Source organism: Dendrobates tinctorius, unplaced genomic scaffold (genome assembly GCF_039654945.1).
Source record: "Dendrobates tinctorius isolate UK_male_01 unplaced genomic scaffold, ASM3965494v1 ptg000162l, whole genome shotgun sequence".
Classification (NCBI taxonomy): Eukaryota; Metazoa; Chordata; class Amphibia; order Anura; family Dendrobatidae; genus Dendrobates; species Dendrobates tinctorius.
This window is the reverse complement of record NW_027361829.1, coordinates 71,027,012-71,055,011: the sequence shown is the minus strand read 5'-3', so window position 1 is coordinate 71,055,011 and position 28,000 is coordinate 71,027,012. Positions and strand designations below refer to the sequence as shown.

Genomic DNA, 28,000 nt, shown 5'->3' with positions numbered 1-28,000 from the left:
TACCCGTATGATCTCCATGTACAAAGCGGTATATGGGCTCGATAGTAAGTCTGTGGGTCTATACATACACTATAGTGACAGGTGGCGCCTGCTTCGGCCTAGCGATCTGGCACACGCACCAGACACTAGTGTGAGCTTCACCTAAAAGGGAATTTTATTCTAGCTCTGTTCTCTGTATTGTTCACTGTAGTGTATGTAATGCATTAGGTTTCCATTTTTAGGATCTCCAGTGTATGCTGCTCCAGAAATAATTAAGGGAGCAGATTTCTCCATATCGAGTGATCTGTGGTCTTTAGGATGTATCTTTTATGAAATGTTCGCTGGTAAGTTTATGAAACGCAATTTTGTTTCTCTTTGATATTTTATATGTGAGTGCTGAATAGGCATTTATGTACATTTTATGATATATTATACCTTTCATTTATTGTAGCGAGTAGAAACATTAGTCCAAATGCTGGAAACACGTGTAATAATAATCCCCCCCTCAATTATAATTCACATCTCCCTCTCATACAGCGGTCGTTCCTATCTACTGATATGTGCTCCGTCAATAAAAGCCTAGTTACCGGTCTAGGCAGCGATCTTCAAGCTGTCACCTTAACTGATGAAGTAGCGTACATTTCACAGGGCGAAAGAGAACAGCAAGTTGGTCAGGGAAAAATGAGAATACAGAGAAGGGAATAAGACGTAAGCCACTGCCACACAACGCGCGAACATACAAGGGATCGGCCATGGTGGAACCAGATATGCCTGACGCTCATTTATTTCTATAACAGATGTTAGCCCACGGCCGGGGTCACACTTGCGAGAAACTCTCACAAGTCTCGCATCTTAATTCCCGCCACTGCACTCGGGATTGGAGCACTCAAATGCATAGAAATGCATACAGCCGCACACTCCAGTCCGAGTGCCAGCAGCAGTGCCGGGTATTGAGATGTGAGACTCGTGCGAGTTTCTTGCAAGTGTGACCCCGGCCTTCTATAGATTATATCTTTACCTGGCTTTTATTTAAGTTTAGGACCGCTTTTGCCACTGTCTTAACCAACGTTTCAAAACATTACCTCTTTGTGTTCTAACATTTTAATGTCTATTAATTTTATTGCAGGGCGACCCCCATTTTTCTCTGAAAGCTTCTCCGAATTAATAGAGAAAATTGTAAATGAGGAGTTTAGTCCACCACAAGGTACAGTGTTCCAGATTATTTTATTTGGTTAGTCTTCTCATTTATAGTGAAAAGCCTTAGTGGACTAAAGTGTGTTTACCCTAATACATAAATGAAAAAAAAAACAACGTGGGGGAGGGTCACCATTTATTTTTGGTAACCAGCGCTAAGGTAAAGCAGACAGCTGGGCACTTATATTAATAGGCTGGGACACTTCCTGGTTATTAGGCCCTTCCCAGCCTAAAAATACCAGCCTGCAGCCGCCCCAGAATTGGCGCATCGCATTAGATGTGCAAATTGTGACGCTTTGCCTGACTCTTCCTGATTACCTGGTGCTGTGGCAATTGGAGTAATGGTAGTTGGGGTTTATGACAGCTGTGAATTGTCAAAAATCACATCTGGCATCAAGCCTTGGTGTTAGTAATGGAAAGGTGTCTATCAGATATCCCCATTACTAACCCACTAATGGAAAAAAAAAACCACACACAAAAATATTGTAATGTCACGTGTGACTGGATACACCGCCTCCAGCAGGGCGAATTTCTATAACACCCGTGAACCTGGATACACCGCCTCCAGCAGGGCGAATTTAAACAGAGTTAAGGGAAACACCGGGGAAACCATTACAATGGAGGGCCCTGCAATAGGAAACGGGGATGTGGAGACCTCCTGCACTCCCCTGAGTCAGTGTCCCTACACTCCTGACGATCCCTACGCAGGTTCCGCACCTGGCGACGAGCTGGATACCTCAAATCCCTAGCTCGCCCTGCACCCATCCCTTTCTAGTGAATTGGACGGTGCAGAAACTAATCCCACAACTGCACTAATACTCACACAAGGAAAGTAACAAACAGGGAAAAACACCACTTAGCTTAGCTCTGTTACTATTGCTCCCAGCAACAGAGTACGACACCAAAGTTCAGCTTCACCCCTGAAGCTCGACACCTGAATTCAGCTTCCGCCTGAACCAATTACACCAGAGCTCCCCTGAGCTGCAAGGAACTCCTCTCTGTTGTTCCTTCCTTCACCAGACTTGGTTGGAAATGAGCAATATCACCAACAGTGAGTGAGACCACCTGCCACTCCTTTATAGGTAGGAGTCAGGGAATCACACCTGCTTCATAATCACGTGCAATAACACTAGCGGCCACCGGGGGCAACTAAACTAAAACAACCACAGTGTAATGACCCTAATGGCCACCGAGGACAAAACTAACTTTAAGCAAACAGCTTAAAGGAAAAAAAAAAGGTTACTTGTGCAAAATCTGTCATAATCCAACTGGATCATGACAAATATATTTTATTTGAAAAAACTGCCCCAACACTTTGGTTCACCAATTTATTTCTGTGGAAAAAAAAACCACATGCAGCACGTTCATCGTAGTCTAGGGAATCCACCGTAGTCCACAAATGTAAACCTGAAAAAAAAATAAAAGGAGAGAAATAAAGACAAGAGACTGTCCCTCGTACTCAAATTTCTTAGAAAACAAATGTACCCATGCAAGTCCGACGTAGTCCATGGCATTTCCATGACAATCTCAGATTCCATCGTGCAAAATCTATGGAGCCTCGATCAGAGAATGAAGCTCCATAGCTGTGGCAGCAGCCTCTCCTGGGTCCTGCTGCGCTCCATGAATCCCGGGGGCTTAGATGAGAGGTGATATCAGTAACTACACCTCTCATTAGCGTTGCCGAGCCCTCTGTATAATGGCCCCATATAGTGACCAACAGTATAAAGGCTATATGTAGTGACCTACAGTGTAATGGCCTCATATAGTACTCCACACTATAACATGCAGCACACTATAATGTGCCTGACATATTGCTTCACAGTATAATTGCCCACATAGTGTTCCCCAGACCTCTGCTCCCCTGGCAGCTTCTGTCGTTGCATGCACTGAGCAGTGTGTGCCATAACGGGGAAAGTCAAGATCACAGCATGCGTATGTATTCTCCCATCTTGGTATATGCCTAGTATATGTTCCTCATCCTGGTATCCATCCAATCATTAAGAATGAGGCAGCACACCAAAATTAAACCTTAATTTATTCAGCCCTTGCAGCATTTTAGCTTTATTAGCTGTTCTGAAGCATAACTTGTGGGTGTTTTGCTTGAGAAAGGCTGAACCATTGTAATGGGAATAAATGAAGGTTTTATTTTTGTACGCTGCCTTATTCTCAAATTTTGGATTTTTTATAGAATCGCCATGTTCTGGGGTCTTGCCCCTTTCTATGCATATTTTTCGTCAGGTACTGCTTTTGCTTCTATTTTTCATCCATTGAATGAGGATTATGTGAGAATACTGTGGTTTATTCAAAAGTGCTTTACATTTTTATCATTTTTGTTTTTACTTCTAAATGTTTCCAAAAGGACCATCATCTGCCAAGCCATCTCCCGAGTTCCAATCATTACTTAGTGGCTTACTACAAAAGGACCCTCAGAAAAGGTAGGTACTGCAGAGGATGTTCTAATATAATAAGCATGTGGATTAGATTTTGAAAAAGTCACCAAGATGTAGTGGAAAAAAGATGGCATTCTGCAGATCATCAATTAATAGTGCAAGTGAATATGAGAATCTTTGTAATTTATCATACAGTTGTGCTCAAAAGTTTACATACCCCAGCAGAATTTTTGCTTTCTTGGCCTTTATTAAGAGAATATGAATAACACCAATATTTTTTCTCCACTCATTGTCAGTGGTTGGGTGAAGCCATTTATTGTCAAACTACTGTGTTTTCTCTTTTTAAATCATAATAACAACCCAAAACATCCAAATGACACAGATCAAAAGTTCACATACCCTGGTGATTTTGGCCTTATAACATGCACAGAAGTTGACACAAAAGGGTTTGCATGGCTACTAAAGGTAACATCCTCACCTGTGACCTGTTTGCTTGTAATCCGTGTGTGTGCACAAAAGCTGAGTGAGTTTCTGGGATCCATACAGACTCTTGCATCTTTCATTCAGCCAATGACATTTCTGGATTGTGAGTCATAGGGAAAGCAAAAGAATTGTCAATGGATCTACAGGAAAAGGTAGTTGAACTGCATAAATCAGGAAAGGGATACAAAAAGATATCCAAGAAATTGCTAATGCCAGTCAGCAGCGTTCAAACTGTGATTAACAAATGGAAAATCAGGGGCTCTGTAAAATCAAAACCATGGTCAGGTAGACCAACAAAAATTTTGTCCACAACTGCCAGGAAAATTGTTTGGGATGCAAAGAAAAACCCACAAATAACATCAGCTGAAATACTGGACTCTCTGAAAACTAGCGGTGTGGCTGTTTCAAGATGTACAATAAGAAGGCACTTGAAGAAAAATGGGCTGCATGGTCAAGTCACCAGAAGAAAGCCATTACTGCGCAAATGCCACAAAGTATCTCACATACAATCAGCAAAACAGCACAGAGACAAGCCTCAAAACTTCTGGAACAAGTTAATTTGGAGTGATGAGACCAAAATTGAACTTTTTGGCCACAACCATAAACATTACATTTGGAGAGAGGGCAACAAGGCCTATGATGATAGTTACACCATTCCTACTTTAAAGCACGGAGGTGGATCGCTGATGTTTTGGGGATGTGTGAGCTACAAAGGCACAGAAAACTTGGTCAAAGTTGAAGGAAAGATGAATGCAGCATGTTATCAGCAAATACTGGAGGCGAATTTGCACACATCAGCCCGGAAGCTGCGCATGGGACCTACTTGGACTTTCCAACATGACAACGAACCAAAACAAGGCCAAGTTGACCTCTCATTGGCTACAGCAGAACAAAGTCAAGGTTCTGGAGTGGCCATCTCAGTCTCCTGACCTCAATATCATAGAGCTACTCTGGGGAGATCTCAAGCGCACAGTTCATGCTAGACAGCCCAGGAATTTACGGGAGCTGGAGGCTTTTTGCCAAGAAGAGTGGGCAGCTTTATCATCTGAGAAAATAAAGAACCTCATCCACAACTACCACAAAAGACTTCAAGCTGTCATTGATGTTAGGGGGGCAATTCACCGTATTAAGAAGTGGGGTATGCAAACTTTTGATCAGGGTCATTTGGATGTTTTTGGTTGTCATTATGATTAAAAAAGAGAAAACACAGTAGTTTTGACAATAAGTGGCTTCACCCAACGACTAACCATGAGTGGAGAAAAAGTTTTGGTGTTACCATTCATATTCTCCGAAAAAAAGGCCAAGAAAGCAAAAATTCTTGCTGGGTATGTAAACTTTTGAGCACAACTTTATCAGAGAAATGCCTCTTGAGCTTGTCACCCACACTCAAAAAAACAGCTCAAATCCAAGTTGCTCAGACAAAACAGACAGCCTGCACTTTTGAGGTTTGAAGTAAAACAGCTCATTATAATTCCTGGAGACTGTATGGAGTAGAAGGAGCAGTGACAGGAAAGAGGCAAAGGGGCCCAAAGATCCTTGTAACAAGTCTTATACATCACCTCAGACCTGGATTCACATGTACACTGCTCAGCACTGCTGTATAATTTCCTCCATGCTGCTGCGTCTGTCTGTGTACTAATTAAGGAGTGTTGAGCAGGAATCCCTCTCTGTGTGCTGTGCTATGTATGGGAGTCTTCTTGGCAGCTAGTCTCTTCCTACCAGCTCCGTGTCAATTGTAAATTAGGGGTAATCTGGTATAAATGTTTATTTTACTCATTTACATAGCGCCATTACTTCCACAGCGCTTTACAGACATTACAATCACTGTCCCCGATGGAGCTCACAATCTAAATTCCCTATCAGTATATCTTTGAAATGTTTGAGGAAGCCCATACATGTGCTGAAAAAAGTTACTTCTTGTCATTACTCAGTAATGCAGCTGTCGTACTTTCTTCTAGGTTTTCCTGGACTGAAGTGCTGAGCCATTCGTTCTGGAAAGATGCATTTTGTGGTGGTGACGGCAATGTCCCAGATGTCAGTGCCCTGAGGTATGCAGCTGCATGTTTTCTGAATGGACAATAGATGTTAGAATATTGAAAATACATTGTATGGCTTCTATCGGACGTATATGTCGGGAGAGTATATGCCAGATGGAAGGCAGGAGCGTTGTGTATGTGATCTCCAAGGGAGATCTCCATGGATGATCATGGTAAGAAGGGATAAGCTGTATATTTATTAATACCCAGTATTATAGCTCCAACATATACCACAGTCCTGCAGGATTCCTTTATTGTAAATGTCTCCAGAACATGCCACGGACTGCGGGACCACCACACGTGGCTGCTCACACAATTAATGTTAGGGACAGGATACCATTAGCAGTGCAGAATTAATAAAGCATGTTAGTAGGTAGAGGATAATGGCCAGCCTCCTAGTATTATCGCTCTGCCCAGTCCCAATAATGGTAATTAGATGCTGGTTAATGGCTCAGGTTTGGTATTCTACTCTCTCTCTGGTAATGTAGTAAAGTGAATATACGGAATATGGAGACCCTGAAAGTTAGGTCTCCAACCTGTGGCTTTCCACTTGTGACAGCAGAATTCACAGCGCTCCCTTAATGGCACACATGCATTTTACAAGGGCTGCTGAGCCCCAAGCCGCTGCCATAAGGCACGTTCCAAATCCGATGTGTACGTTCTCAGAGGCGGCGTCGGCAGCGTGATCTCGTTCACCTTCCTCTAGGCCCAGTGTGACCTGTTTGCAAACCAACCCACTAGTGGCCACGGTCCAGGATTCACATTGGATCCATCTCTAGGAATGTGGGCTAAGTATTACCTCATTGTTGAGAATTTTCTTTAAGTCTAAAACCAATTTAACTACAATGCACATTAAATTCTTGAAGGAGAACACGGAAGGAGTTTGTGTCTGTGGTCCGGGCTTCCTAGGATGTCAGCTAGAAGAGTTCCACATCAGTCTATTCTGGCTGTGCCGCGCCCAGGAGACATTGTCAAGACAAACTAACACAAGGGGAAGAGGGAACTCGCTGAACAAGGCATTTGTCTTGGTTCTACCACCATCTAGTGGCCATTACTGACAATTACAACATATCAGGGTTGTCAGAAGCTGTCCACACATTCAGTAACAGTGAGCGTTCCCAATAATAATAATAGAATAATAATCATCTTTATTTTTATATAGCGCCAACATATTCCGCAGCACTTTACAGTTTCCACACATTATCATCACTGTTCCCAATGGGGCTCAGTCTAAATTCCCTTTCAGCTGATCTCTGAGTACATTTTTTCAATCCTAACTGCATCTCTTGGACCCTATGATCCTTGTGTACTTACTTTAAAAAGCCATGTTCAATTGTCTATTTAATCCTGATATTAATATGAGTTCACTGAAAGCTCTCTTGTGTCACCTGTGTTTAAACAGCTAAAATTTCTCATTCTGTAGTTCCTAAATCAGATCTGTGCCTCAGACTGGTTATAAAAATAAAATGGGATGTTCTGAGACAAACCTTTAGAACCCTTTGTCATCATAAATCCACTATAATTCCTATTTGACAAGTATCAGCTTAAATGAGAACTTCCCCTTTCAAAAGCAAGATTTCAGTCAAAATCTCACTGAAAATAATTTAAAAAATTTTGACAAGTCTAAGTTTCATAGAACATTTTTTTAACCAATTACTTGAAAGTAAGTTTAATAATCTACCTTTCGTTACAAAATCTTCAGTTTTACTCATTGGTTCATGCAAAAATGAATACAACCCATATCAAAAACTACTTACATCTAGTATTTTGTATGACCTCCATAATTTTTAAGGACTGCTCCAAGTCTTGTAGGCATAGGATGAAAAAATTGGCGACATATTACAACATAGATCGCTTTCCATTCTTCAAGAATGACCTTTAGAAGTCCCCATAGGTGTTAAATTAGGTTCAGATCAAGAGACATATTTGGCCACTAAATCACTTTCACCCTATTGTGCAGAAATGCCAATGTGGCCTTAGATGTGTCTTTTGTATGATTATCATGTTGGAAAAGTGCACATCTACCAGTAATGGTAGCAAATTTTCTTTCAATATAGAGGAGTACCTCTGTGAATTCATGATACTTCAATGAAACGTAGGTGATCGATACCAGCAGCACTCATGTAAGGATATTGCCACCACCATGTTTCACTGTTGGCACCATGCATTTTTCTTTGTACTTCTCACCTTTGTGACACCATACAGTTTTGAAGACATCAGTTGCAAAAGCATTTATCTTGTTCTCATCACTCCAGAGTCCAAATAGTCCTTTCCGACATCGGGCGTAAATGTAGGCCGATGTCGGACTCCTCCTGTTTGGTACGGGCTCCAGTGCTGAGCCCGCACCTTTCCGGGCACATGTCGGCTGATCTATACAGCTGACAAGTGCCCGTAACAGCTGCAGGTGGAATCGCGATTCATCAGCGGCTTTTAAACAGTTAAATGCCACTGCCAATTTCTGACAGCGGCATTACTTGAGCTTCTGTCAAGCACTCCGGAAATTCCGCCCATCGGTGACCCCTTCACGTGATCGCAGGTCACTGATGTGGGTTGACATGACAACCAGAGGTCTCCAGCAGACCTCTATGGTTGGCACTGCCGGATTGCTATGAGCGCCACCCGGTGGTCGGCACTCATAGCAAGTGAGCATTTCTGCTACATACAGGCAGTTTGATCATCTCCTGTATGTAGCAGAGTCGATCGAATTATGGCAGCTTCTAGTTTCCCATGGAGACTATTGAAGCATGCCAAAAGTTTTTTAAAACAAGTTTTTAAAAATATTAAAATAAAAAAATATAAAAGTTCAAATCGCCCCCCTTTCGCCCAATTCCAACAATAAAAAAAAATCAAACATACACATATTTCTTATCGCCGCGTTCAGAATTGCCCGATCTATCAATATAAAAAAAGGATTAACCTGATCGCTAAACGGCATAACGAGAAAAAAGTAAAAACGCCAGAATTACTTTTTTTTGGTCGCCACAACACTGCATAAAAATGCAATAACAGGCAATCAAAAGATCGTATCTGCACCAAAATAGTATCATTAAAAACATCAGATCGGCGCACAAAAAATAAGCCCTCTCCCAACCCTGAGATCACGAAAAATTGAGACGCTGCGGGTAATGTAAAATGGCAGTTATTTTTTTTTTTTTATACAAACTTTGGAATTTTGATTCACCACTTTAATAAAAAAGAACCAATACATGTTTGGTGTCTATGAACTTGTAATGACCTGGAGAATAATAATGGCAGGTCAGTTTTAGCATTAGTGAACATGGTAAAAAAAAAACTGTTGGATTGCACTTTTCCAGGACGTCCACCTGACAGCACCATGGAGGACGTCCTCCTCCTCCTTACAGGGACAGGAAAAGCACACGAGAGGTTAAAAGAACATGTCCCACCCCCTCTCCCTCAGTGTTTTTCCTGTCCCTGCATGGAGGGACACACGAGAGACTGCGCTGAACTTACCGGAGGGGCTCAGGGGATCGTGCGGCCAGTCCAGTCCTTCCCCTGTCAAGAGGTCCCGGGCTCGAAACTCTCCGAGGGGGAGTCCTTCTGCTCCAAAGGCCAGGAGCTGGACGATGCTCCTGGAGGGAGCCGTTCCTCTCGGCTTCAGGATTCACCGCCATAGCAGGCGATGGTCGGCTGGCCGAGCGGGCACCGGCAGGAGGATGGCGCAGTCGGCGCCGTGAGGAAGGAGGAGGCAGCCTATCGCGAGAGTTCGCGCGTCACGTCCGGTGACGTCACACGCCGGCCTTGAATCCCAGCACATGCTCCTGAGGTCGACATCGCTCTGCAGAATCGCGCAGGATGGAAGGAAACGCTCCAGCAGGTGGAGGGGTAAGTGCGCATGGCGCAGACCACCCTCCCCCACCCATCCCCGCAGCCCAGATCTGAGTTTGTGCCCCATTCTGTAGTATTAGGAGAAGGGAACCCCGGCAGAATCCCCCTCTGGGGTGAAGGACCCAGCAAAAACCACCTCCAAATCCGTCCGATGCCCTGTATGTAGGATAAATCTGCCAGACACCTATAACAAGACCCTATGCGGACCCTGTACCTCAAGGGTCATAGGCGAGGAACAGCCATCCCTCCTTTCCGAAATGAGATCGCTGATAAGGGAGGAAGTTCAGGCCTCTACAGCCAGCCTCGCACGGCATCAGTCCCCCAGCCCAGGGCCGAGTCGCAAGCGTCCAAGGTGGGAAGCAGACCCAGTTTCGGAAGCAAGCCCTAGTGAGGAGTCCGACTTCCGGGATTCAGATCAGGAGGAAGAAGGCGAGATCCTGGGGGATAGACAGGATCAGAGCAGGAAGTACCTGTTCAGACTGGAGGACACGGACGAGTTGGTCTAGGCAGTCAGAAATACTATGCAAATAGAGGAAGTCCCTAAACCACAGTCCAGACAGGACTTAATGTTTGGAGGACTGGTGGCCCGGAAACAGGTAGTGTTCCCCGTAAGTGAACACATCAAAACAATAGTCCAGGAGGAGTGGAAAGAGGCAGAGCGTCGGTTGATACTCTCCCGAGACTTTAAAAATAGACTACCTTTTGATCCCGAGGAAACACGGGCATGGGAGGAAGTCCCTAAAATAGACGTTCCAGTCGCCAAGGTTACCAAGAAGACTGCCATCCCATTCGAGGACTCATTAGGTCTCCGAGACCCGATGGATAGGAAGGCGGACGTCTTGTTAAAGAGAACATGGGAGACGTCGGCGGCTCTTATTAGGGCCAACATAGCAGCCACCTCGGTGGCCAGGTCTATGTTTTTGTGGATGGGGCAGTTGGAGGAACACCTAACCAACAAGACCCCTAGATCAGAGATCCTAGCATCACTTCCTCTCATGAAATCGGCCACGGCGTTCCTGTCGGATACGTCGGCTGACTCAGTGAGGTTTGCAGCCAGAAACAGCTCTCTAATGCGGCCCGAAGAGTAGTCTGGCTTAAATCCTGGTCGGGGGATAACGCTTCTAAAACAAAGCTATGCGCCATCCCCTTCTCGGGCCTGAGGGTATTTGGTCCAGCCCTAGATAACATTCTAGAGCTAGTGTCCGATAAAAATTTTTGGGGGGAGACTTCGCAGCAAACTGGTCCCGCGTCACCCACAATCAGTGGATCCTCAGAACCATCGCGGAAGGCTACAGTATAGAGCTTTATTCACCTCCCCCTGACAGATATATTGCCCCCACTGTCATCCGAGAGGACTCTGCAATGTGGACGGCTCTACAGGACATGGTCAACTTAAAAGTCATAGTACCAGTTCCCCCGACGGAAAGAGGAAGAGGGCACTACTCTTCCCTGTTTTCGATCACAAAACCATCCGGTGAGGCCCGCACTATCATAAACATGAAACCACTGAATGCCTGGGACAGGTACAAGAGATTCCGGATGGAATCGATCCGATCCGCAATCCTCCTAATAGACAGGGACGCCATCATGTGCACCCTAGACCTAAAAAAGGCATACTACCAAGTCCCTATCCATTCCTCATCCCAGAGGCTACTAAGGTTTGCGGTCAGTTTACCAGCCCGGACCTGCCACTTCCAGTTCCAGTGTCTTCCATTTGGGTTGGCTTCAGCTCCCAGAATCTTTACAAAGCTGGTGGTGGAGGTGGTGGCCTACCTGAGAGATCAGAGTATCGTGATCATTCCATATCTAGACGACTTCCTACTGGTGGCAAGATCCAAAGAAGTGCTCATTCGAGACAGGAACCGAGCAACTACCGTAATGGAGTTCCTTGGCTGGGTGATCAATTGGGAGAAGTCGGACCTCAGGCCAGAGACCAGAAAAGTATTTCTCTGAGTCCTTCTAGACTCAGCCGACAGAATATCCTGGCTACCCGAGCGGAAGCAGAGGACTATTCAGGCCAGAACCAGAGACCTGTTGAGGCGTCAATGCTCCATAAGAGAGGCAATGGAGGTCTTGGGCCTCATGACGGCCTGCATCCCGTGTGTCCGATGGGCCCAATTCCACTCGAGATCATTACAGAGAGAGATCCTCGCAAAGTGGGACAGAAGTCAGGCGTCGCTAGACATACCCCTAAGGCTGTCAGAACGAGTAAAGGAGTCCCTTCGGTGGTGGACACAGTCCAGAAACCTTCAAGTGGGCGTACTATGGACAACCTCTCCATACATGGTAGTCATCACAGACGCCAGTGCATGGGGATGGGGTGCCCACATAGAAGGGAAGATCTTCCAAGGAAAATGGCCAGTAGACATCAGGACCAGATCCTCCAATTTCAGAGAGCTCTTCGCGGTCTGGGAAGCGTTGCGGCAAAACCAGTCGGTACTAAAGAATCGTCACGTTCGCATATTATCCGACAATATGACGGCAGTGGCATTCCTGAAGCACCAGGGAGGGCCCAGACATCAACCACTACAGGCCCTGGCGGGAAAAATATTCGCTTGGGCAGAACGAACAGTCCGATCAGTGACCGCAGTACACTTAGAAGGTTCCCCGAACGAAGTAGCAGACTACTTGAGCAGACAACAGATCCACCCGACAGAGTGGGAACTGAACGTGGAAATCTTCGACCATCTTTGTCAGCGTTGGGGGACCCCCAGTATAGATCTTTTCGCAAGCCAAAAGAACTCTAAGGTCCCCAGATTCTACTCCCTGAATCCGACGGACCACCTGGAAGGCGTAGACGCCCTGAGTCAGACTTGGGGAGAATTCCTCTCTTATGCGTTCCCACCACTGGCTCTCATACCGGCAGTGCTCAGAAAGATACGCGAGGACCACGCAAGAGTGATGTTGATCGTTCCATACTGGCCGAAGAGAAGCTGGTTTCCCCTTCTAGGAGCCATGGCAGTAGGAAATCCAGTCGAGCTACCCCTGTGGAAGGACATCATCCACCAGGGCCCGATCCACCACCCGAACCCAGCAAGACTCCACCTATCGGCTTGGATCCTGAGAGGGACATCCTGAAGGCAAAGGGGTTGTCGGATCAGGTCATATCCACCCTACAGGCCAGTAGGAAACCGGTGACATCCGCAATCTATCGAAAGATATGGAAAAGATTCTGTCTGGAGGGTGGCAGGTCCGATCTCGTGGCAGGCACCCCTAACCTCCCTAGCATACTAAGCTTTTTGCAGGCAGGGTTCAATAAAGGCCTTAAGCCCAGCACTCTGAAAGTCCAGATTTCGGCCTTGAGCGCCTTCTTCGATTACCAGTTAGCTTCCCATCCCTGGGTAATAAGATTTATAAGAGCCACGCAGCGCCTGCTCCCCACGATTAGGCAGCTCACCCCGCCTTGGGACCTGGGCCTGGTACTCAGGTTTCTCTGTACAGACCCCTACGCTCTCGGCGAGAAAATAACCATCTCTGCTCTCACTCGTAAAACGGCCTCCTGGTAGCCATTACCATGGCCCAAAAAATGGGGGAGATCCAGGCCCTGTCCACTAAGGACCCATATCTCCAGATAAGAGATGACCGTATAATCTTAAGGTTAGACCCGGTATTTACCCCAAAGGTAGCCTCTTCTAAAAATTTAAACCAAGAGATAGTGTTACCATCTTTCTGTGATAATCCCCGTAATAAAAAGGAACAACATCTTCACTCACTGGATGTGAGGCGGGCAGTTCTAGACTATCTAGAGGCCACCAATAGCTGGCGCATCGACCCAAACCTGTTCATCCTTTTTGGGGGTAAAAATAAGGGGAAAAAGGCCTCTAAGGTGTCCATCGCGTGCTGGATTACCTCAGTAATCTCTGACGCCTACCAAGCTGAAGGCGCCAACCCACCAGATTCCATAAAGGCCCACTCTACAAGGGCGGTATCGGCCTCATGGGCCGAACGGGCGGGGGCCTCGGTTGATCAAATCTGTAGAGCAGCAACCTGGGCCAATCTTAATACATTCTGCAAGCACTACAAGCTTGATGTGTTAGCTGGTCAACAGACCGCATTTTGGAGAAGTTCTCCAGGCGGTAATCCCACCCTGAGGAGGTGCTTTGGTACTCTCCATGGTGCTATCAGGTGGACGTCCTGGAAAATAGGTATTAGACCTACCGGTAATGATGTTTCCAGGAGTCCATCCTGACAGCACGGGTAGTTCCCTCCCTGTTATGTTATACTACGTTGTATTATGTTATGTCATATGCTGTAATATGATTGTTTCATTAAACTGTTACTAGCATCATCCACCTTGTGGTACTTGTTAAATCACTCAGGGAGAGGGGGTGGGACATGACCTTTTAACCTCTCGTGTGCTTTTCCTGTCCCTGTAAGGAGGAGGAGGGCGTCCTCCATGGTGCTGTCAGGATGGACTCCTGGAAACATCATTACCGGTTGGTCTAATACCTATTTTTTTGCAAGTTCACCGCACTTTGAAATTTTTGGACGTTTTCCAGTACTGGATATGTTAAAACCAATGGTGTCGTTCAAAAGTACAACTCGTTCCGCAAAAAACAAGCCGTCACATGGCCATATTGACCCAAAAATAACAAAGTTATGGCTCTGGGAAGAAGGTGAGATGAAAACACAAAAACACCTCCGGGGGTTAAGTAGTATATTAATAAGCATGGGCGATGTTGGTGGGCTTTTCAGTACATGCGCTTTAGTACAGGCTTCTTACACGGATGACACCTATGTATGCCATTCCATGCCGTGTACGCCTTATTGTGTCACAGGAAACATTCACCCAGGTTGGCTCTCTACTTCTTTAGCTAGCTGCAGTGAACTTGCATGTTTTCATGTTTCTCAGGTCTTGTGATATTTGTCTTCCATGTAGTGCCATTACTTATGGCATGAAGTAGGAAGGGAATTATTTCTTTTTTTGAAGTAACGCCCTTTTATAGTCTACTCTCTGCTGGAGATCGGTTTAATGAAAAATTAGACTTGGTTGTGGATGAATTCTTGTTAACTAGAATTTTGTAGTCTAAACTTTATCTTTGCACCTATGACTTTAATTTGAGTTTACTCATTTTTGCAACACTGTCTTGAATGAATTTGTCAGAAAAATTACCTTTTTGGGTGTGAAAAATAAAATCTTGTTTGCAATCAATGGCCCACATTTGTGTAGTTTATACTATGGTATTTCATATACTGTATATACTCGAGTATAAGCCGACCCGAGTATAAGCCGAGGCATCTCGTTTTGCCACGAAAAACTGGGTGAGCTTATTGACTAAAGTATAAGTTGGGTATGCATTATCCCCTCATCCTTGTCCTGGTATGCATGGCTCCCCCGGTCCCTGTCATTGTATTCACTGCTCCTCCGGTCCCTGTCATTGTGTGCACGGCTCTCCCGATCCCTGTCATTGTATGCATGGCTACCCCGTCCCTGTCATTGTATACATGGCTCCCCCCGGTCCCTGTCATTGTATGCGCGGCTCCCCCCGGTCCCTGTCATTGTATGCGCGGCTCCCCCCGGTCCCTGGAATTGTATGCACGGCTCCCCCGTACCTGTCCTGATATGCATGGCTCCCCCAGTCCATGTCCTGCCTGCGCGCCGTCGCTGGATCTCGTTCCGGTGCCAGCAGCTCTTCCTGCGATCACGTGGCCCCACTCATTAAGGTAATGAATATGCGCTCCACGCCTATGGGAGTGGAGAGCAGTGCATATTCATTACCTTAATGAGCAGTGCCACGTGATCCTCAGCACAGGAAGAGCTTCCGACGCCAGGACCAACGGAGATGCAGCGACGGCGCGGAGGAGGGCGAGTATGATGTCTCCTGGAAGCCGGCGGCTGCTGCTGTCACTGCTATAAGAGAAATGAATATTCATTTTTCTTTAGTAGTGACACAGTTATAACTGCCGCTGCTCCCCCTCCCCCGCCGGCTTTCTGGACAATGACTCGTGTATAAGCTGAGGGGGGCGTTTTCAGCACAAAAAACGTGCTGAAAATCTTGGCTTATACACGAGTATATACGGTAAATGTTGATTCTGAATGGTTTTCTGACAAATATGTTTTGGTGTACTCTATGCTGAGCACTGAATATGTTAATGGATTATCAGAATGTGTCTTGTATATTCAGTATAATATAATCTGGCAGTAAAGAGACCTGACAACTAAGATTTTCTGACATTTTGGAAAGTTGGTTATTTGCTAAAAAGTACAGAATACTTAACCATGTAAAGGCGGGAAATCTTCAAGACATAGAAAATAGTTGGAGCAAAAATATTAGCCCCATGGGTAAGGAAGGCAAACCAGTGTGAAGGGGTATGCTGGAGGTGTCTTTTGAAGAGACCTAATCCAGGCATGGAAGTCAGACTTGCCAAAATGCGTCATGGATAGTGATGGGTGAACTGAAAAAATAAAGTTCTGGGTCCATACCGAACTCCTACTGTTTTGCCATGGACTCCAAACACTGACTTTTCCAGGAAGTCCGTGTTACTGTTGGGGTTCGGCACCCTGAACATCTGGTGTTTCCCACATTGTTATCTTCATGACAGCATGAGAAACACCGGTGGCTCTCATCAGCAGTAAGATTATTATTGCCGGTCAGAGCGCCAGCAGCTGTGACCGACGGTAAAAAGTTTACCTCCGGTCAGAGAGCTGTCGGCTGATGAGAGAGTACTACTCCCATCAGCCTACGCCTGCTGCCGCTAATAACAGAGAGAGCAGACACCGCTGATGGGAGTATTCATCAGCCAGCATCAGTGCTATGAAAAAAATAAAAAAAAAATGATGTGGGGTCTGTTCTATTTTTGATAACAAGCTTGGCAAAACTGACAGCTGCGGGCTACAAACGTCAGCTTTATCATGTTTGGTTATCAAGAATAGAGGGTTCCCCACGTCGTTTTTTTTTTTTTTTTTAATTATTTAAATAAATAATGCAAAAAAAATGACATGGGGTCCCCCCCATTTTTTTGACAACCAGCCAAACTTAAACAGACTAACCCCCAGCTGACTGCCTTAGCTTGGCTGGTTGTCAAAAAAATGGGGGTATCCTACTCCATTTTTTTTTTTTTAATTTAAATAATTTTTAAAAAAGTGTGGGGAACCCTTTTTCTTAATAACCAGCCATGATAAAGCTGACAGCTGAGGGTTGCAGCATGCATCTATCAGTTTTGCCATGGTGGTTAACAAAAATAGAACAGACCCCGTAACATATTTTTTTTTTTTTTTTTGCAGACGACGGCTGACGAATACTCCCATCAGCGGCGCCTGCTCTCCCTGTTATTAGCGGCAGCAGGTGTAGGCTGATGCGAGTAGTACTCTCTCATCAGCCTATTCCTCTGTAACCAGAGGCAAACATTCTACCACCGATGACAGCTGCTGGCCGTCAGATGAACCCTAGCTGTGACCGGCGGTAATAATCTTGCTGCTGATCACAGGCAGTGTTTGCCGCCCTGTCATACAGATAACAACATGGCAAACAATGAATGCTCGGGCCCCCCTTTCATCTGAATGGGGTTTGGATTCTGGTACCTGAACCAAACTTTTTTTTTAGGTGTTGGGCCAAACCCACAGACCCGAACATCCAGGGGTTCACTGATCACTAGTCATGGGTTTTCAGATAAAATTTAAATTATGATTTGTTTGATTTTTCATATGACTTAATATTATGTTTTCTGCTTTCAAGAATATGTGGGGGGATTGTTTCCTCAACTCCCCAGTCACCTGCTTGGTAGCTAGAATGATCCTGGAGACCAATTTTCGTGGTTCCCAAAGAAGGGCCATGTATGAAGTTGCCAAGAACAGCTTCCTATGAGATTCTTCTAAGAACCGTGTCAGTGACTGTTGTAACCATTTGTTCGGCATTGAACTCTATCGAGGGCATGCCCACCGGATAGGCAAAAAGCCCCCAGATGCAGAATAGTACATATCTATCCTCCCAGACATATTTTGAAATATTGGTTATTGCATGTCAAGTCTTTTGCTTCCAGCATTGTCTGGATTATGCCACAAACCTGTGAACATTTCTCCATTATTGGATGCTACCTTAAAGAAATATCACTGTCCTTTTATTCTTTCCTAGAATAATATAAAATCTCTGTAACATGAGATGTCCCTTTTTTTGTTATGCCAGGTTAAATACGGAAGCTGCAGAGAGTGACACCAAGGACAGGCCTGGAACTCCGGGAAACATACACAAGTCATTTAAGATTGGTTAGTATCCACAGTGATTGCTGCCTCATTTATTACAGTTTATCCAATAGGATCTGCGTACAGTCTAATGATCAGGACGCCTGCAGACACTTGATGCATGGCTACTGTCAGGGGAAACAGAAATAAAATCGTGTATTTTTTTTGTCTGATCCTTTTGTTTTCCTAGAGAGGAATGAGTCCATTGTAGAGCTGATTGTTGCTCAAAGTCATTTTTCCTTTTATTGACAATTGTAGATGGTCAGATTGGCGTATATATGCTGTAATAATCTTTTTGTATGTTTTTTTTTTATATAGAAAATCCTGCACTTTTAAGACCCAAAAGTGCACTAGATGGAGAATCAAATGAAGCAATTTTCTCGCTAAGGTATTTAAAAGAACGTGCATTCAGTAGACTGTCGCTGCTCCATCTTGTAGTAATGCTACTCTCGAAACCTCGTGTAATTGGATCGGTCTCGTCTTCCGGTGGTGCTCAATGGCAGAAATAAAGTCCTCACATACTCAGTGTTTCAAGAAGCAGAAATAGCAGGGCGCTCACCAACTTGTAAAATAAATGGGTTTATTCCATTCCAAGGCTTGTTCAACCCCGCTCATGATCCGCTAGCGGAATAACCCACTCTATTTTACGTCTTGGTGAGTGCCGCAGAACTTTTGCTCTTTGAAGCATTGAGTGAAAGTTTTTCCATCTTTTTTCTACAGTAAAACAGTTAGCGGTAGACTTGAGTTTGGCAGCACCAGAACCCTTGAATACGTCCTTTTTAACGGGTCTGCAAAGTTAAGATATTGCTGACCTGTCCATGGGATTGGTAGGTGTTCTGCCATCAATCCCTTATCTGGTAAGGGGGTGATGGGCTGATGTAAGGAATATACAGAGGGGAATAAACAGCTCTGCACCCTGTTTTGTGGCTATTTCTGCGCACTGCCCCTTAGCTTCTATCCATTTAAATAGGACACACGGCTTATATCTGTCACCCAAAGAATATACAGCAAAAATGGCAGCACTCCAGAAATGAGAAAAAAATATGGTCTTCATTCACCCATGTATGTGCATCTCCCAGAGAAGATACCAGCTGACTGGTGGGAATGGTGGGTGTCAGACCCTCGCCAATCCTACAGCTAGTTCAGTCCCATAAAACCCCTTTAATAATCTGGTGGAGCAGTCATAAAGTGCTTTGCCTGGTAGTAGACCGAACTGTGACTCTCTGGCCATTATTTCTCCGCCCAGCACTAATATGTATGTGAAGCACTCTCCGTTTCCTGTCCTAGAGAGATTTGTGATAGTTTTTTTTGCCAGTCAGTCCACTCTACTTACCAGGGATTCATCTGTACGATCAGTGCAAGTTACCATACTCTATGGCAAGTCCTGGAAAGTGAAGAGGTTAATAAACCACCCAATATAAATAAAAAGGAAGAAAGCTCCGTTCACCCATATGAGGGTCTGATGCAGGGAAGGTAACTACATGAAAAGGGATTCCAGCATCAATAAAAACACACTTTATTGAAAAATGATTAAATATGTTGCTACTCCAGTATCGACCATAACTAACAAACGGGTTTCAGACTGCTCTCTTTGGCAGTAGCTTGGGTATCCCTGGTTACAACCACTAACAACCATCACTGCATGAGAGGTCGTAACAATGGATACCTAAGATACTGCAATGTCCTGCACATGGGGTAAGTAATACAGTGAATCAGAAGAACTATACTACATTTCTAATTAGAGGTATTTACCAATATTATTATTATTATTACGCCTACAGCATATTGGGATTGGATCTTGGGGATGGGAATACCCCTTATGCAATTCCTGGTAAAAGCAGGTTTACTGCAGGATGCAAACAAGCCCCCCTGCAATATGATGGAGGCAGCACAGATGCAAAACACTGTGGAACATCCACTCACACCTATCATCCATGAGCGGGTTGGATGCTGAGGATATTAAGTGCTCACTTTATAAAAAGTGTTAGTCACACAGATGCATGTAGTGCGCCATGGCGACTTTCACCCTGCTGGTCACATCCATTAGCTTAGATTGCCTGTCCTGTATCGACGGACATCATACTGTGCAGTCTTATGAAGACGTAGCATAGTAATAAAGCATGTGTGGGGCCACGTCCGCTCTCCTATTATTATTATTAATAATAATAATAATATAATATTATTATTATTTTGCATTTATATAGCGCCATTTATTCCATGGCGCTTTACATGTGAAAAGGGGAAATATAGACAAGTATAATAAACATGTGTAAGACAAGGGACACACAAGTACATAAGGAGAGGGGACCCTGCCCTCGAGGGCTCACAGTCTACAGGGATGGGTGAGGATACAGTAGGAGAGGGTAGAGCAGGTCGTGCTGTGGTTCAGTAGACCGAGGATCATTGCAGGCTGTAGGCTTGTCGGAGCAGGTGTGTCTTCAGGTTCTTCTTGAAGGTTTCCGTTGATGGTGAGAGTCTGATGTGTTGCGGCAGGGAGTTCCAGAGTATGGGGGAAGCACGGGAGAAGTCTTGTATGCAGTTGTGGGAAGAAGAGATAAGGGGGGAGTAGAGAAGGAGATCTTGAGATGATCGAAGGTTGCGTGCGGGTAGGTATCTAGAGACCATGTCACAGATGTATGGAGGAGACAGGTTGTGGATGGCTTTGTATGTCATGGTTAGGGTTTTGAATTGTAGCCTCTGTGCGATAGGAAGCCAGTGAAGGGCCTGACATAGGGGGGAGGCTGGGGAATAGTGGGGAGACAGGTGGATTAGTCGGGCAGCAGAGTGTAGGATGGACTGGAGCGGTGCCAGAGTGCTAAAGGGGAGGCCAGAGAGTAGGAGGTTGCAGTAGTCGAGGCGGGAGATAACGGCTTGCACTAGTGTTTTTGTGGTTTCGTGGTTGAGGAATGAGCGGATCCAGGAAATATTTTTGAGTTGGAGGCGGCGAGGGCTTGGATATGTGGTTTGAAAGATTAATCAAAGCGGCGCAGAAAAAAAAGATTTTGCTGTATAGTGAATAGACTTATTCCAAAGTTACAGTGGACAGTTATGTGTCTCCTCTTACCACTGATTGTATGAGGTATTATGCAATTACGGTAGCTACGTTGTACATGGGCTGGATTCACACTTTCAGACTCCTCAGCCTCCTAGAGATATGAGGCTGAGTTTGGTTCAGGAGACCCTCTCTTAGCTGTTCCGTATATCGTGGTCCTTACTCGTACCGTGATGTATCATGTGTGACGCTGGCCTTATACAGTGATGCTAACCATTCATTACCACTCACAGTATCCAATATTTAGCTGTGTAAGATGATAACGTGTGGCCATTTTGCAGCTCGTATACCACCCCAAGAGCAAGCAGAGCCACGACCAAAGCCAGCAAACTACTTCAGCAACAAGACAAAGTACAGCAGTCTATGCCACCATCGTCAGATGCCCCAAAGCTCATGGTATGCTTTCTTTTTTTGCATTATTTGTATGTTTTATGGCTTATGTCTCCTTATACCTTCTAGTATTTAATGCTTTAAAGCATAGTTTAAAATTGATATGCACAAAATGTCTGGACCCCCCCCCCCCCCAGTCCGACCTCTTCTATGTGTCCTTTAAGTTCTGTGGTCCTTTACTGCTTTTGCAGATTGCCCCCTCCCTATTATTCTGATCAGACAACTTCAGATCACGGAGCCCAAGAATTTATCATGGGATCAATCTCTTCAGCTGAACTCCTTTTATCAGTTTCTGTAATTTTGTCAAAACTTCTCAGCTGGGAAAAAAAAGAACTAAAAGTGATGGAAGATATATTGGAAAAATATGCAAATATGCATTTCGGTATAAACTATCATGTAGCAAACTTTTTTTTTTTTTCTTCCCAAACTGATAAACAATTTTAGAAGGGTTGTCTCATGTTCATAAATGGTCGCCATTTCAAAGTGCTTATAACAACAACACAGTTTTGCATTTTACATCCTGTTAGTTTACAGCTTGTCCTATTGGTTTCTGTTCACCTTTGCAGTGGCCAGTTTTCTTAAAGGGAATTTGTCAGCAGGTTTTTGTTGTGTAATCTGAAGACAGCATGAGGTAGTGGTTAAAGCACAGATTTCAGCAATGCCTCTTTTTTTTTTTTTTCAAGCTCCAGGTTTTGTTTTCTTGCAATGATTGTTTTAGCACCTGGGTCTTATCATTGCTAGGACACAGCAGCACGTACATGCTAGTCCGACATACCATGCTTGGCAGCTCAGGGTCTATAGCCATTGTACATAGAGACAGGTGTGGGAGGGGTTAGCTTCCTCAGCTCTGCTTCATTGCTAAATCTGAAAGCTCTGCTTGTGTGAGAACGGCTGCCCCCAGTAAACTAAGTGATACATCATTAGATTCAGCTTCTCTTTGCCTACATTAGGCTACTGTCAGATGAGGTAGGAAAACCTGCTGACAGATTCCCTTAAACCAGAAGTGCGCACTTAAGCCATTTAGTAAATGACTTGCATGCGGTGCTCTGAAGCTACGTGGGTCTGGTCAGCTTTAGAGAAAGCATTGGTTCAGCTACACCACCGACCCAAACTGTCACTCTTCAGGAGCACATCTCCCACCAGCATGCAGCAGGAACAAATGAAACAATCCCTTTAAATATATATGCTTTACAATATATACTATGTATCTGCAAAATAACTATGCTTGTGCCGTGTACTTTTTTTTAATGCTTAATGAAAGAAGTGACCTAATTTCACAACATATACGGGAAGATCCCATCGATGCATTCCCATTCTCTTCCTAAAGGATTTTTCTAATTAACTGCGGACATGTTGTTCCAATCAGAATGGCAATCATGGTGAATCCTTGGGTATGGGTGTGGAGTTAGGCAGTGCCTGCATTTGTGCTGCAGGTGCCACTGTTGCGCCTTTTACTAGGTGTAATGTCTTATTCGAGTAAAAAATGTCATGTTATTTGCCAAAATAAATAATAAATATAATTGATTATTTTTTATACTTAGGTTATGTGTTTAACAACTTTTCTCTAATTAGCGACTTCACAATTTAGCTCAAAAAGGTTTTGAATGTATTAATATTAACCACTATTATGTCTTTATAAGCTGTAACAGGTTAAGACTGAGCTCATAATAATTTATTTTACCAGCAGTACAAAAGCATTAATTACCCACAAAGTAACATTGTTAATCAGGTTTAAAAAATGACCCAGGTCCATCTAGTTCAACCTATTATCCAGCGGTGTAAGTTCAAAGCACAGGCGACCATTTGTAATGTACGTTACCAGCTGCCATCCGTCTGATCCTCTAGTGGCGTATTTAGTGCGGTTATTAATAAGTTATCATGCTCCAATCTTGAAAACCAATTATCCCATTGCTTCTTAAATATTAAATTACAATTCCAATGTATTCGGCCTAAAGCATATGATGATCAATTTATAATAGTTTATCACCTTGAGTAGCCAATATGTCTTAGATGACGTATCAGCCGAGCTGTTAAGGTGTATGGGGAGAGGGGAGTAAGCCATTGACAGAGTCATCCGACTGTAACTTCTCTACCTACAGAACCAATGGATGGGAAGCAAAAATCAAACTTGCGATCCTTTGTCCAAACAGAGGAGATCGTGGGAGATGAGTTGGAAGGCACCTTACACATTAGATAGTTGGCCAATCTCCCCAAAATGTATATAAGGACCGTTCGTTTTTTCTCCATGTTAAAGGGAACCAGACAGAAAATTCATGCTGCCTGAACCGCAGGCAGCATGAATTAGACACTGACTCTTGCAGCCATGTATATTATACTCTGAAACATTGCAGCATTACTTGAAAATGCATCTCGGATGAGGCCACGCTCCTTGATTAACAGATCTCTGCCTACTTGTGTTGTAAGGTAGCGCTCACTGAGGGTATTGAGGAACACTCACTTGGCTGCAGATAGACCAGGTCCGGCACAGGCTTTTTCATATAACATAGTCCATGCGGTTTATTGTGCAGCATAAACCATAGCAGCATGAGGAAAATAATAACAGTCTTACAGCAGACAAAAAACAATGTTCATAGTGGAGCTCTCCGCTCCCTTAGCCCTGTGTCCACACAGGCTGTGCTTTATCCAGCAATCAGGCTCTACAGTCTCTCAGTTAATTCCCCCTGTCCAGGATACCTCTTAGCTGCTTCTCAGTCCTGACGTCCCTTCCTTCCTGGGGACTGTCTGGTACTCACAGACTATTACACACACAGCCCACACACGGTCTGCGGCGTCCACATGTGCGCTTCAGGAAGGCAGCACACCTTCCACCACGACAGCCTTCCGGGATCTTTCCAAACGGACCAATCAGATCCAGGCACTCACTCATGTGACCTACCCTTGTCACCTAATATGGTCTGTAGACACACCCACAGCATCACATGACTATGACCTCATTGCAGGTCCTTCAGATTCACAACCACCCATATAGGCTTTACTTCATACACATGTCCCTGGGTGGGTTTGTAGGTGACTGTTCCCACCTGTCTCACCAGCCACCTGAAAGCTCTCCCTGATACATTATAACAAAAACCTCAGCAGTACCTCTGCTTATCAACACTCGTTCAAGCTTCCATCCCAGGGCCACCCCCCTGGGATACATAACGCTAATTTAGCATCCTGCCGTTCATCCTATCTCCATTACCACAATGGATATGCGTGTGTGCATGACCCTTACAGCGCCCCCTAGCTGTCACAGTGGTCACTGCACCACAGTGTGCATAAGGAGAGATCTGTTGTTCTAGGCCCGGGGGAACCGGATGGGGAAAAGCTATTTTTTCTAGGATAGTTATAAAACCTTTTTTTTCCACCAAAATGTTGCTTTGGTCCTTAATTTTTCATTTTCACAATCGGAAAGGGAGTAAATCGACCCCAAATTGTGTTATTTAATTTTGACCATACGTGGCAATACCTCATATATGTAATAATTACATAGTTCAAAAGTAAGAAATTTTCATCAAGTTTGACTAAGGACATAAAAAGTACCAGCACAAAGTCAAGAAAATTTCATGTATATAAACTCAGAGATACATATCAAAAAATACGGAGAAAAAATGAGTTTACCATATACAATGATAAACAAGTATTTATTAATACAAAAGTTCATCAATTACATAAATAGTAAAATGTACAATAAAATATATCATATCAATTAGTATGTATGGATACACATGATCCACAAGACTGATGCCACAGACTATGAGCAGAACATAATAGCAGGACAGAGCAAAAAATAACCTATGTCAAACCAATGGTGATAGAAAGAGTTAATGTAAACATCAGGCAGCTGATTCACTCAGTATCAGGTGGCTCATATAGCCAACCATGCAGTGCAATGGTATGCTGAACAAGTGCCCTGAAATCATAAACATCACCATGGTATCAACAATGAAGCGATGAAATATCAAGCGAAACGTGCGTTGGGGATCGTGGTCACAGCACGGGCAGTCACTATGGGTAATTAACCTCTTCATTCTTTACTTAGTCATGTAGCAGTCTTTGCATATGTATACATATATATTCATTGTTGATACCATGGTGATGTTTATGATTTCGGGGCACTTGTTCAGCATACCATTGCACTGCATGGTTGGCTATATGAGCCACCTGATACTGAGTGAATCAGCTGCCTGATGTTTACATTAACTCTTTCTATCACCATTGGTTTGACATAGGTTATTTTTTGCTCTGTCCTGCTATTATGTTCTGCTCATATAGTCTGTGGCCATCAGTCTTGTGGATCATGTGTATCCATACATACTAAGTGATATGATATATTTTATTGTACATTTTACTATTTATGTAATTGATAATAATAATAATAATTTTTATTTATATAGCGCCAACATATTCCGCAGCACTTTACAATTAAGCGGGGACATGTACAGACAATAAATTCAATACAAGTTAAGACAATTCAAACAATGACATTAGGAGTGAGGTCCCTGCTCGCAAGCTTACAATCTACAAGCATTGTATTAATAAATACTTGTTTTTCATTGTATATGGTAAACTCATTTTTTCTCTGTATTTTTTGATAAGTTTGACTAAGGATTGGAAAATTTATAAATGTAAAAGGGTTTTATATACAACCATAATGCATAATACTCTGCTGCATAATATACTCTGCCCCAGAAGAGCAAATCTTTCCATCCTGATACCAATTTTTGATCTACTAGACCAAATATTCAGAAAAGAAATTTACTCACTGCTGTTGGAACACACAGCAGAGCTCGGACAGGATTAAATTACTGATATTTTAATTCTGGAGCACAAACTTGTCAACAGTAAATTTTGGATGCCATGTCACAATGAAAGAGTTCCTCTGAGGTGCCCAAAAAGAAACCCTCCCACAAGTGACCCAATTTTGGAAATTACTCCCCTCAGGGATTCATCTAGGGGTTTATTGAGCATCTTAAGCCTACAGGTGCTTCAATGAATATTTATAACATTTGGTGGTGAAAATGAAAAATTACATTTTTCTCCACTAAAATGTTGCTTTTGCCCCAAATTTAGCATTTTCACAAGAAGAAATAGGAAAAAAGCGAACAAAATTTCTCCTGAGTAGAGATGGGTGGAATCTTGGATATTCGAGTCCGACGGGTTCAGCCAGACAGTTTATAAAAAAAAAAAAAAAAAAGGTTCGGGTACCAGAACAGTACCTGGACTCGAACCTGGTGAATTGGGGGCCGAACATTCAGTGTTTGCCACACTGTTATGTGCATGACAGAGCGGCAAACTCTGCTTCTTATCGGCGGTAAAATCATTTGATTACGATGTGGGGCAGAATGACGGACAGGTGAGGGATATTGTTGTTTTTTTCTTTTTATTTTATTACAGGAGACTAGGGATTCAATGGAATGGGCATTAGGTGAGTATAAAACTGTTATTTTTAAGTAAAAAGGAGATGCACGTTTTGTTTTAATTTCAAATAAAAGACTTTATACTTGCTGTGTCTTCATTTGCAATACAGCTATACAATTAGGAGTGCCTCTCCATTACTAATCCATGGGCTTGATGTCACCAGGCAATACAAAGGTGACATAACCCCACAAATATGAGCTCCACCTGCCATCACTATTGGGCAAGTGGGAAGAGATGGGCAAAGCACCTGAATTGGGGCATCTAATAGATGCACCTTTTCTGGGTGGCTGCAGGCTGCTATTTTTAGGTTGGGGAGGTGGACAATATCCATGGCCTCTTACCAGTCTGAGGTTACTAGCCCCCGGCTGTCAGCTTTAGCAAGGCTGGTTGTCAAAAAGGGGGGGTACCCAATGCCGTTTTTTTAAATTATTTAAACAAAAATAATTTATTATTCTTGATAACCAGCCTTGCTAATGCTGACAGCTGAGGGTTGCAGCCCCCAGCTGTGAGTTTTGCCTGGCTGGTTATCAAAAATAAAGGTGAACCCATGTGATTTTTTTTTTTAAATTATTTAGAGCGCAGGTGCTGGCTGATGAATATTCCCATCAGCCGCCGCCTGCTCTCACTATTATTAGCGACAGCAGGTGTATGCTGATGGGAGCAGTAGTCCTATCAGCCAGCGCCAGTGATTGGAGATAAACTTTATATCTCCAATCACAGCTGCGGGATCACGCTGTCATTTCACAACGTGGGAACTGCGTCTGTCTGATCGGCGGTAATGATTTTACCGCCGAACATAAGCAGTGATTGCCGCACTGTCATGCACATGACCGTGAAACACCCAGTGTTTGAGGGGTCGAACCCCAACAGTAACATGGACTTCCTGGTGAAGTTTGTGTTCGGTGTCCGTAACCGAACAGTAGGTGTTTGGTAAGGACGCCAAACTTTTCTGTTCGGGTTCTCCCATCTCTACTCCTGAGTACACAAATTCACCTCATATGTTGTAATAAACTACTGTTTGGGCCCACTG

At 44.0% G+C, this 28,000-nt stretch overlaps 1 protein-coding gene across 3 annotated transcripts in view; it reads left to right on the top strand.

Moving 5' to 3' along the window:
- Positions 1-28,000, top strand: part of ULK4 (unc-51 like kinase 4) — a 1,062,038-nt gene that overhangs the window by 33,361 nt on the left and 1,000,677 nt on the right. For all 3 annotated transcript variants that reach the window (XM_073550092.1, XM_073550091.1, XM_073550093.1), the window contains exons 6-12: positions 222-323; positions 1,106-1,183; positions 3,533-3,608; positions 6,005-6,094; positions 18,052-18,131; positions 18,426-18,495; positions 21,441-21,555. In XM_073550092.1, the coding sequence (XP_073406193.1) occupies positions 222-323; positions 1,106-1,183; positions 3,533-3,608; positions 6,005-6,094; positions 18,052-18,131; positions 18,426-18,495; positions 21,441-21,555 (611 nt within the window). The remainder of the gene's footprint in view (positions 1-221; positions 324-1,105; positions 1,184-3,532; positions 3,609-6,004; positions 6,095-18,051; positions 18,132-18,425; positions 18,496-21,440; positions 21,556-28,000) is intronic.